Source organism: Procambarus clarkii, chromosome 22 (genome assembly GCF_040958095.1).
Source record: "Procambarus clarkii isolate CNS0578487 chromosome 22, FALCON_Pclarkii_2.0, whole genome shotgun sequence".
Classification (NCBI taxonomy): Eukaryota; Metazoa; Arthropoda; class Malacostraca; order Decapoda; family Cambaridae; genus Procambarus; species Procambarus clarkii.
The window spans coordinates 13585627-13598110 of NC_091171.1; the positions used below are offsets into that span (position 1 = coordinate 13585627).

General features: G+C 40.7%; 1 protein-coding gene across 1 annotated transcript in view; it reads right to left on the reverse strand.

The window, feature by feature from the left end:
- The window catches only part of LOC123757528 (uncharacterized), a 236833-nt gene that overhangs the window by 65009 nt on the left and 159340 nt on the right, over positions 1 to 12484 (reverse strand). The window contains exons 6-7 of the mRNA XM_069329467.1: positions 11828 to 12018; positions 8782 to 8907 (exon numbers count right to left, since the gene is read on the reverse strand). Coding sequence (XP_069185568.1) covers positions 8782 to 8907; positions 11828 to 12018 — 317 coding nt within the window. The remainder of the gene's footprint in view (positions 1 to 8781; positions 8908 to 11827; positions 12019 to 12484) is intronic.

A 12484-nucleotide genomic window follows, 5' to 3' on the forward strand; every position in this document is an offset into this window, starting at 1 on the left:
TTTGACTCTCCGTGCGGTTCATATCTGGGGAGTGTCCTACGTCCTGGCTGACGGCTTGTCTCACTTCATTCCCCTTATCTACAGAATGTACGGTTGACGGCGACTCTTTTTGTTGGATCTGCCAGACGTACGGACTCCCGGACATTGACCTCTTCGCGTCGGCATGGTCTCGACGTCTTCCAGTCTGTGACGCCCTTCCCCGACTGCGAGGCATTCGCGGTGGATGCCTTTCGGCAGGACTGGTCGAGGTGGGATTACCTGTACCTCTTTCCCCTGGTCCAGCTGTTGCTTTGGGTTCTGGCTTGGTTGGAAACCTTCCCAGGGAAAGTAGTCCTTGTGGCCCCTTGGTGGCCGGCCCAGCCTTACGTTTCTGGCGCTGTTTGCTCGGTGTCCGAACCTTGGGCATTTCCCGTGGCTCCGTCTTTTTCAGCAGGTCTGACCGGTCCGGTACGGGGCTGGTTCGGCCTTCTCTGCTCTTCGTGTCTGTATCACCATTTCTATGGTGATCAGGTGGCTTCGTTGATGGTGTCCCATCTGAGAACTTCGTCTTGGCGACAGTATGAAGTTTCCTGTCGTTCTTTTCGCCATTTTCTTGCTCTTCGTAAGTTGTCTTCTCTTTCGGATCGAATTGTCTCGTCCTTTCTTTCTTGGCTTTTTCAGGACTGTCATTTGATGCCTAATTCTGTCGCCTCGTATCGTGTGGAGCTGGTGGAGCCACTCCAGCTTGCTTTTGTGGGTGGACGTCACATCTGCCCTGTTCTGTAAGCTTTCTCATGCTATGTTTCACCTCCGGCCTGCTCATGTGCCGCCTGAGCCGTCCTGGTCCTTAGACAGGGTGCATCTTATCTTTCCTCTCCACGGTTTGTGGTGGCCCCTTCGGTCCAAGATTTTTTTTCCAAGGACCTGTTTCTGTTGGCATTGGTCTCTGGGGGTCCGGTAGGGGAGCTTCATGCTCTGCTCCAGCACAGGAGTTTCTGCTCTTTTGGTCCTGGGGGAAGGTTTCTACGTTTACAGCCTTCTCCGTCTTTTCTGATGAAGAACGAGATGGCTGCTTTCCGGAGGGATCCTTGGGTCATTGATGCTTGGTTGGTTCGGCCGGGGGTGCATAGTGTGTTGTGTCCGGTTGCGGCTCTTCGCCGTTACCAGCGTGCCTAGGATGGGGTGGCTGGGGATGCACTTTGGGTTGATCCGGTTTCCCTCGTTCCCTGTTCCAGGGCTCGGGTTTCCCAGGTTGTCCGCAGGGTTATTAAGTCTAGGCAGCCTGCGGTCTATCCTCGTGCCCATGACGTTTCAAAGTTTGCAGATTTGGCCGCTGTGTTTGGTAACATGTCTTGGGATCATATTCAGGCGCGTGGATTTTGGCGATCGAACAGGGTCCTGGCCGCCCGTTATTTGGTGAACGTGCCTGCTCCTGGGCGGGCGTTCTTGTGTTACTTTGGGTCGCAGGTGGTAGCCAGTTTTCTCGACTTCGTGTTGAGGAGTTTGTGGCAGCCGCCTCCTGGGTAAGTCCCTATTTCTTTCTCTTTGGGTATGTAGCTCCAGGGAGCTGTAGGGGCTCCCCAGAAAAAACCAGTGTTGAATGTAAGGAAAGCCTTTTTCTGGGTGAGCTCTGGAGGCGTGCTGGCAACCCTCCCTCCAACTGGTCGGCATTTTTTCCGTGTTGGTTGAAGCTTAGCTTCTGAACTGGAGTGCTAGGCAGCTGGCGCGGTGAGCTCCAGGGGCCCCCCGCCCCCTCTTGGAGAGGGGAGGGCAACATGGACGAGCAGCGTGGCAGTAAAGTGTAATGTTTGCTTGTTTCCTTGGTATTGTAAGGAGTTTCTACCTCTCTGTTTTTTTTTTTTTTTTTTTAAGTTTACCATGTGGGGTTTGTTTAGTTATGCTTACCGTTCACGATGCCTAACCCCGGTCGACAGCAGATAAGCAAAACCCCAACCATAGGGGAGGTTTCCAGGGCATTTGCTCCTTGAAACCTCTCTGAAGGAGCCAGGTTCCGGCGCTGGTTCCTGGTAGGTCTCAACTCCACAGTTAATGCTCATGTCTAATATAAAGTACATTAGCCTGATAAGCTTCAGGGACTCGTAGGGGCTCCCCAGAAAAAGGCGTTTCATTACATTCAACGCTAGTTTTTTGCGTACATTTCCAAATATATTTGTTTTGTTTTTTCTTGCCAATCCTATGTATAATGAACACATACACAATATTATGGCAGTAGAACATCCATACTGTTCTAAGACACTGTGTTATGTGTCTCAAATGTGTCCACATATATTGCTCATATATCCAATATTTCATGTTCATTTATGTATATTTACAACATATTTACACAGTATACACTATCACACACTATATACATTCACCATCAACACACTCAGAACTCCACGAGTGTGAGCTGCCACACCCAGTAAGCTCTCCCTCACTCCTCCAACACCTAGCTTACTCCTTACATCTTACTCGCCAACATTGCTCCTCCCACCATACTGTTATTGTTTTTATTACACTATTTACACACGTTATGTATACGTATCTATGTTTTATTCACAATAACTATGCAAGCAAGCCGGTATTGTGTCCAAACAGCACACAGTGGCCACCGTACACTGCATGAGAAATCACACAGTAGCCAGCAGACGACGCTACAAGTACGACGCCACCTTCCTCACCAAAATGGCTCCTCCCAACATACTCCTGTTGCTGTTATTACACTATATACATACACGTATGTATACATGGGTATATTGTATATACCCATGTGCATATGTGTCCACCATAGCAAACCACTAAGCTAGTATGGTGAGCAAAACAAGAGTGACTGCCACACAGTGACGCTATCTGGATTCCCTCCCTCCCTCACCAAACTTCGTCCTCCCACAGTACTACTCACGGTGCTAATTATCACCACAATCCTGCTATTTTCACAATCCTGGTCATTAAATCCTGTAAGTGACTAATTGACCACGAGCTTCTTTTGTAAAGTAACATAAGAAGTCGTTTGAAGATTCCTAGATGGACGAAATAATGCTGTGGTGCTGTGGCTAACGCTGTGAACATCGTGAACAGCATTGATTCACTGATATTTGAACAATGTACACAATCTTCATCACACTCAGGCTCTTCTGTAATACTATCATGGCTAAATAATACCAGTTATATATATATTTTGACATTATTAGGCGATGCTGTGGTCACAAGCTGAAAAGCAGTGCTGTGAGCTCGTGCTGTGTGTGCCAGCCCCAGTACTAAGGCTCTTGCACCCGGAAATGTTGCCCACGATTTTTTTTTTTAAATGGCGTCTGTTTACATGAGCCCTGAGAAAGCTGATGTGAAGCCCGTGTAGTCGTGGGAGTTTTGAATCATACGCTAAAAATATAAGATCCTGGAGGTACATTGCACACCCCCCGTCGAGTGCCTGCAGGCACGTTGCGCAGTTTAGTGGTTAATGTGGTCCTCAGGTGACAGTTTTCTATCTAGAACCACCCCTAGATCCCTTTTTGTTATCAGAATTCTTTAAGGATTTCTCACATAATTTATAAGTTGTGTGGGATCTATGTTCTCCAATTCCACATTCCATAACATGGCATTTATTCACATTAAATTCCATTAGCCAAGTGGTGCTCCATATACTTATTTTATCCAGGTCTTCTTGAAAGGAGTTAGGGAGCCAACCGGGCTAATCCAGAAAGTGGCATTTCATTATATTCAGTGCTAGGTTTCTGGGGAGCTTCCACTGGCTCCCTAAAGTTAATTAACCACAGAGAACAAAAGTGGGTCTTACTAGAGAGGAGAGGTGGCATGTGCTGAGGCGAAGAAGAGAATCCAATCGGAGATAGTCCAAGGCAACACATGACTGACTGGAACCAGAGACATTAACCAAATACAGTACCCGGCCGCCAGAACTCTGTTAGAATACCAAAACCCCTGAGACCAAATATTAGCCCAGAACATGTTGGAGAAGAATGCAGCCAGTACAGCATACTTATCAACATCATGGGCTTGTGAGTAGACTGCAGGCTGGCTAGATTTGATGACAGTGCAGATGACATGGGAAATATGACCCTTGGAACAGGGGACCAAGGAAACAGGGGTCAACCAACAAGCTGTCCACTGAGGCAGAACTGGTGACTTTCAGGTAATGGCAAAGAGCTGCCACCAGACACAAGTGATTCACCCTGGGCCAGACCAACCAGACATCAATAACCAACATACTCCTTTGAAAGCTAACCAACTGATTCTTTGCCAGGAAAAGAGAAAGTTGCAAATGAACAAGCCCCCCCACCAGGCCCAAAGTAACAAAACTCCCACTTCAGGAGAAGAGCCTGAAGCTCCACAATTCTACAGCTAGACGCAAGATTAAAAAAAAACACTGCTCTGAGCAAGATATTACGAGCTGAAGGGGAAATTGTAAAACGAAGCGAGGAGAGGAAGACCAACACCCAGTCAAGTGACCAGGACTGCTCGGGAGGAGCAAGACCAGGCCAAAGGTGAAAAAATTCATGAAACAACTTGCAAAAGGATACCAAGAAGGGGTCAACATCAAATGAAAGCAACAGCAGCTCTGGCAACGCAGAGCGATAAGAAGCGGCAGTAATTACCTAAGTGTAGTTAGAGGATGAGAGCTACGCTCGTGGTGTCCCGTCTCCCCAGCACTCTTTGTCATATAATGCTTTGAAATTACTGACGGTTTTGGCCTCCACCACCTTCTCACCTAACTTGTTCCAACCATCTACCAAGCTGTTTACAAAAAGTGAATTTTCTTATATTTCTCCGGCATCTTTGTTTGGTTAGTTTAAAACTATGACCTCTTGTTCTTTTAGTTCCGGGTCTCGGGAACTCTTCCCTATCAATTTTATCAATTCCTGTTACTATTTTGTACGTAGTGATCATATCACCTCTTTTTCTTCTATCTTATAGTTTTTACATATTTAATGCCTCTAAACTCTCCTTGTAGCTCTTGACCTTCATTTCTGGGAGCCACTTAGTGGTATGTCTTTGCACCTTTTCCAGTTTGTTGATGTGCTTCGTAAGATATGGCTACCATACAACCACTGCATATTCCAGCTTTGGTCTAACAAAAGTGGTGAAGAATTTCTTTAATATTTCTCCATCTATGTATTTGAAAGCAATTCTGAAGTTAGAAAGTGTTGCATAGGCTCCTCGTACAATGTTCTTAATGTGGTCCTTAGGTGACAGTTTTTTTTTTTCTAGAACCACCCCCTTTATCTCTCTCTATCAGAATTCTTTAAAGATTTCTCACATAATTTATAGGTTGTGTGGGGTCTGTTCTCCAATTCCACATTCCATAATATGGCATTTATTCACATTAAATTCCATCTGCCAAGTGGTGCTCCAAATACTTATTTTGTCCAGGTCTTTCTTGAAGGGCATGACAATCATCTAGGTTTCTTATCTTCCCTATTATCTTAGCATCATCAGCAAACATGTTCATATAATTCTGTATTCCATCTGGTAGATCGTTTATGTAGACTATGAATATTACCAGTGCAAGAACTGAACCCGGTGGTACTCCACTTGTGACATTCCTCCAATCCGATACATTGCTTCTGATTAGTGTAGCAAAGTGTAGCAAAACACTCCCTACTGAATTGAAAAGCTGTCCAACTTTTACATCATTCAAAATCAATACTAAAAAGTACCTAATTTCATCTTCATAGTTTTTCACTTTTTGCCTTAAAATTGCACTGTATCTATTGCTACCCAATCTCCCAACCTTTATGTTCCCAATTTGAACATCTTTACCATTGTGATCATTGCTGTCTTCTTATATGCGCTGCCAATCTGCTGTATGGTGTTTATAAATCTTGTTTAAATTACTAATCAAGCTGTCAATGTAATCAATCAGAGCTTTAATATAACAATGTGCTTTAATATACTTACTAAGCTCTCTCATCTCATTTTTCTCTTGCAACGTATCTTTATCATTTATCAATTCTGATAGAAATTACCTACTTAAAATTATCTGCTAGATTAAGGACCTGCCCGAAACGCTGCGCGTACTAGTGGCTTTACAAGAATGTAAATACTGTACTATCCAATGTATTCTCACAAACCCAATGTACCTTCTTGTATATATATAAATAAATAAATAAATAAATAAATAAATAAATTACAGCCCTCATTTTTCTATCAGGTAGGAAATTTTTCATTCATGCTAGCAGCTTACCTGTCACCCCTCCAATCTGTTCTAGTTTCCAGAACAACCTCATATGTGGAACTGTCAAAAGCCTTTTTTAGGTTGATAGATGCAGTCAATCCAACCATTACACACAGAGATCACACTAACGTGATGCATCAAATTAACAAATCCACAAGGGCCGTGACGAGGATTCGAACCTGCGTCCGGGAGCATCCCAGACACTGCCTTAATCGACTGAGCTACGACAGGGTAAAAGAGTTTGAAACCTGAAGTTCTACTGAACTTACTGGATCCCATAACCTCTCCAAGGCACAAACCAGGATTTTACACAACTCCCCCTGCACCCGATCTATGTCAGTAGGCCAACCCAACCATCTCTTTCCTGTAAAATCTCTGTGGCTCGATCATAGAAACTGAGTAAATTCATTACACAGGATCTTCCAGATCTAAACCATACTGTCTGTCTGGTATTATATAATTTTTCTCCAGGTGTTCTACCCATTTAGTTTTATTTTTTCCAGTATTTTGACTATTACACTTATCAATGATACAGGTTTGTAATTGAGTTGAGAAGGGGGGTCTTCCCTGCTGCTACTTTTGTAGATTGGAACTATGTTAGCCTTTATCCACACATCAGCTACAACTCCTGCACACAGGATTACCACTTAGGTAATTACAGGGATGCCTGAAAAATCATTTGAAGTGGAATGCTGAGCTCAAGTGCACATTCTCTCAGAACCCATTGTGAAACTCCATCTGGACCATCTGCTTTGTTCTTAACTCCTTGAGCATTTTTCCACTTCGTCTCTAGACATCTCTATAAGCTCTATGTTGTTCTCTGGAATTCTTATTGTCTCTGGTTCCCTGAAGATTTCATTTTGTATAAATACACTTTGGAACTTTTAATGTTTCACACGTTTCCTTTTCATTTTCCGTTAATCTATTTCTCATTTTCAACCACTGAATATTATCCTTTACCTGCAATTTGTTGTTTATGAATAGACCTGGTTCTGTTTTACATTTGTCCGCAATCCCTTTTTGAAAATTTCTTGCTGCCTCTCTCCTCATCGCCGTGTAGTTGTTTCTCATATCTCTGTATCGCTGGTATATTTGAGGGTTTAGCCTCTCTATATTCATTTCATTTTTGTGTCTTTTTGGTCTCTGACCCTCTCACAATTCCTGTCGAAGCAATCCTGTTTCCTTGTTCTGCATCTCTGCTTTGGTATAAATTTGTTTGTGCCTTTATCATATATTTCACAAAACTTGACATAAATCTCATTTACTTCATGTCCTAACACCAAATCTTTCCAGTCAAATTCTTTAAAGAAATGTCTGAGTTCCCATAATGACCTCTCATGAAATGGGGCTTTTCAACTACTTCAACCTCATTTTCTTCCAGATTATAATGCAGTGCATACTTTATTCCCAAAAAGACATGGTCACTTTTACCCAAGGTGTGTGACATCACACATGTATGAGGGTGCATTTTGTACAAGAATCAAAGTAAATAGTTCTGATCACACTGTAGAGAGGAAAACATCATGGCTCGCTGAGTTGAATTCAAGGAATAAGTAAAGGCTGCCTTATTTCTATATTTGTTTTTTCTTTAATTGAAAATTTTTAAAATTGTTTGAAAATATGCCAGCTTTGTAATAGCCCATTCTATAAATAATGTACAGTATTCCAAAAACTTTATTGAATGACTTTTCCTCTATCTTCATAAAAGCCTAGTTCTAGAGGTTAATATACTAATATCAGCACTAAAACAGTACTCGAGTACAGTATTTTGTATATTACATGGCTGTGTTGAGTGTTTTTAATAGGAAATTATCTATAAACCAAATGTACACCCAAAAATATATATTTAAAGTAAATTTCAAAATGATAATTAGGAAAATTAGTTTTTTTTATAGGAAAATTATATTTTCTTAATTATGAAAATAATGTATTTGACCATTTTCCTGTGATTGCAATGTATTGTTTGAAGATTACCGACAGTTTTATTCTTATGATATTTGTTAGATCAATGTTAATATGGTATATGTTCGGAAATGTTTTGGTGAAGTATTCCTATATGCCTTGATACAGTACAACCTTCTCTACAGTATTATAAGCTTACTTTTAAAATAGGTAATATGTAAATATAATTTATTCCAAGTAAATTAAGTTATGCTTATATGCATTTTTTTTTTTTTGGTCTTGAACATATCTAATCTAGTTTTAAACCATATTTTAAGATTCATTAGTAGTCTGTATTTCCTTTAAGTATTGCATTTATGCTTTATGCATTTACTTCTTGTTTAAAATGTCCAAGTAACATTTCTTAGTATGCTGACTGTTGTATTTTATCTTTTTTGTTAGAAAGATGCTTATTATTTACTGTCCAAATGACAGTTCTCATAATGTTTATTCTTTTGAGAATGTCTCCCTATGAGATTTATGTATGCAATTATAAGTGCTCCTATGTTAATATTAGAATTGAAAGTAGAAAAATATTTTGATAAAATATTGTTTACTTTAATAAGTACTACAGTACAAGCAAGAAGAATTTTTTCATCCAAGTTCTGTATTGTTAATGTCCTACATTATAATACTCATACTTACCTGTAGGCCATTGCCAGTGCACTTACCCTAACATAGACATTTCTGCCACAGATCTCATACTTGCCATCTGCAACTCGCTTAACGTGAGATTTAGTACAGTCCACCTCTTTGCATCCACAGTACCCACGAGTCTGGCTTGCTATGTCAAGAACCTGCAAAACATCAGCATTGAATGTAATGAACTGCTTCTTTCTGGTGGGTCCTATGGTTGCTCCCTGTTATTACATCTTGGATAGCTCCCCAATTTGAATCACACCCAAAGCCAGCCTACTGCAAATCAGAGGTCAAAACCTAGACCTCTCAGTGAAGGTTAGTTTAGTTCATTTATTATGCACCCATCCTGTGGAAAGTAGTGGAAATGGTTACAGAGGTATGTAATAGGCTCAGGGACTGAACCCCAGAATACATTTAACTAAGCAAGTTAGTTTTGACTTGTTTTGAGCTAGTTACAAAATTTAAGGTATATTGTTATATGAACAATGAGTTAAGAGACTGACCCCAAGTACAGTATCTAAGCTAAACAATTTACATATGTGGTAAGCTAGTTTCATAATTGGTATGTTTATCCTGCACACCACCGCCCATCCAGTGAGCAGTGGTGGAAAGACTACAGAATCCAAGATCCTTCTTAAATTAAAGAAAAATCACCAGAAAGGTAGATTGAACCAAACCAAACAAACAAACAAGGCAAAACCATAAATTAAAAACACAAGACAATTTGGAAAAATTAAAGAAAATTTAATTCCATAGAGTAAAAAAATACAGAAAATAGGCAATCCAGCAAGCCACCTATTTTCTTTTTAGTGTCAGTTGATCACCACCAGATAGCCCCCCTCCCCTCCAGCCGAGCCCTATTTCCCAACCCCATTGCAGTTATACCCAATGGAAGGCCAAACACCCCGATCCACCTAAATGAAAAAAAGTGGAAAGGGAGGGGTCCAGGGATCCACCAAAGGACCCACTAGAAAAATGCATTTCATTACATTTAATGCTAGTTTTCTGGAGGGATTCCATTGGTGGCTCTGTTGCTATCTCACCACATAGAAGAAAAGCACAGTGAGGAACTCACCAGGTATGGTATGGAGGGAAGCTGAAGTCCATAACCCCTGAAGGAGGAGGAAGTCAGGGATGGGAAACCTGACTCAGAGCTACACAAGTCTGGCATATCCCTGGCACATTAACCAAGTATCAATCTGCTAATACCCTGTTTAGATGCCAGAATCCTTGAGCTTTATATCATCCCAAGAAATATTAGCAAACATAGCAAAGTTGTACACTTCCTTGTGTGGAAATAAGACTTTCTTTTATTGGCTCTCACCAAATAAAAAATGAGGAACCAAAGATGCAACCTAAGAAGCAAGAAGAGGAAAGAAAAACCAAATCCTTATCTATGACCAATTAGACTAAGGAGGAGAAGAAGCTGGAGGTAAAAAACACTGGTACTGCATGCAAAAAGAGGCTGATAAAATGTTGATGTTGAATGCTGGTAAAAGCATTACCATCAAAGCCAGTGTTACAAGGCAATAATATTCAGCATGAAAAGCCAATCGACAAACAATGATGACAAGAATCACAAGACAACAGAAATGGGAGAGAAACAGTAGAGAAAATAAAAATGCCAATATTTTTCATACTGCCACCTAGATGAAATACACAAGTGGGACACCAAAAGAAGTCACCTGAAGACCATATAAATAGTAATAGACCAGAGTTAAAATTCCAGCAGTGAAGACCAGCAGAGTGCCATGAACCATTGAGGAAGGATTCAGATTCAGTCTTCTGAAAGAGGCAGAGCAGAAGAAAAATACATGGGTTCAGAGTGGTCCAGATGAGCTGGAAACCAGGACTGGAAAATGTCTCCAGTTTGGCAAGAACATGGAGCAACATACAAACCCACCAGCTCCAGTTCAGTTGAAAAACATCCACTACAAAGAGCTCCTCAAATTGTTGAAAGAGTGACAGGTGCTTTTAATGTAGAAAATGCAAGAGCTTACATGTGGGGGCATAACAATGTACATCACAACTACCAGATCAGCAACATTACCTCGTAGCAGATTGATGAAGAAAAATTGCCTTTGAGTAAAAATCCACCAATAACTGAAAGCTACATACTATTTAGTAGCTACAGTAAAGAAATCATCCCGAACTAAGTTGACTCATACCAGGAACAGTTGAGAGCTTCAGGGTTAACAACCTTGCAACCAGAATGTTAGGGCTGACTTCATTGAAGCTTTTAAAATATTGAACAATCCAGAGGACATTAATTCAGACCACTTCTTCAAAAGGTCAGATGTAACAAATAAGGAACAATGGTTTCAGGCACCAATCAATCCTCCTGTTTAGATAGTGCCTATTGTGACGATCGCCGATAATCATGAATTTGTATGTACTTAGCTTTTAGACAGTAGTATACTGACTAGTAAGGAATTCTTAAAAAATAAACAAATTAAGCTGAAAAACCAACTTAAATATTCTTAGGCCTAGTATAGTACATTATATGTGATATATTAGGCCTCGGTTATTGTGTATTAGGCCTAGGAAGGTTAGGTTAGGTTTAGTTTGTCTTTGCAAACAAGTAAATAATAGTGTTCCAGTTTGTCCAACTCAATATTGCCGATTTCTACTTTCGAATTTTGTTGTATGTCGGTATATATACTATGATCCTCATTGTTACTATAAGTACAGTACTACCAAAACAGGAGGATGGGCTGCAGGCTCAACAAGTCGCAATGTAGGACAGAAAACAGATGCTTTTTCACCTATGGGGTTATAAACCCATGGAATCACCCAACCTGTTGAAGCTGTAAATGCCAAAACACTGCTGCAATCTAAGATTAAGCCTGATCAAAGCATCAGGACAAATGGGGGAGCTTTGACAAGCCCCTGGCTTCCTGTCCTTAATGAGGCCACTATCCTCTGGTAAATTGAAGAAATGTGGAGCAGTTTCCACCAGAAAGTGACGAGCCATTGGATTTCCACATATTGTACATAAATTAATTTTCATCTTGGCTGTCATGATTTGGCATTTTACTCAATTATATAGTTATACACTTAATCCAACTTGCTGATTACCTTATTATCAAGATCTGTTCTGTGGGCTTCGTTAACACTTTCTGATTGGACGGTGTTGTAGCACTCCTGAAGGCGACTGCAAATAGATGGGGACCTTGAGGGAGGCTTTGATGAGGGTCGTGAAGTGGGACGGGAGGTTGACACAGGACGAGGTGCTGGTGCTCGTTGCAGTGATGTCATGTATCGTCGACCTATGAGAAAAATGTTATATTATTCCAAGGATAAAACATAACAAAATGATGTGGGTTTTTGCTGATTTTCTTTAAAATAATATATTATTATGCTAAGTATTAAGTACAGTATTACCCCAAACATTTCAAACTCAATACAGAACACTCATTATCTTAAGTTATGCCTGAAATACTGTGTGTAATTATTGGTTTTATAATACAGCAGTACCTCCATTTTCAAATTTAATCCGTTTTCAGAGACGGTTCGAAAATTGAAATGAATTTTCCCCATAAGAAATAATGTAAATTGAATTAATCCGTTCCACACCCCCAAAAATATTAACTTAAAAATACATTTTATACATACTACTACTCATATTTTGTACTACAGTATGTACAAGTATATCTTACCTTTCTGCAGGGTGCCCCTTTCGGCTCCTTGGAGCTATCGGACTGATATGCGATATATTAGTCTAGGGCATTAGTC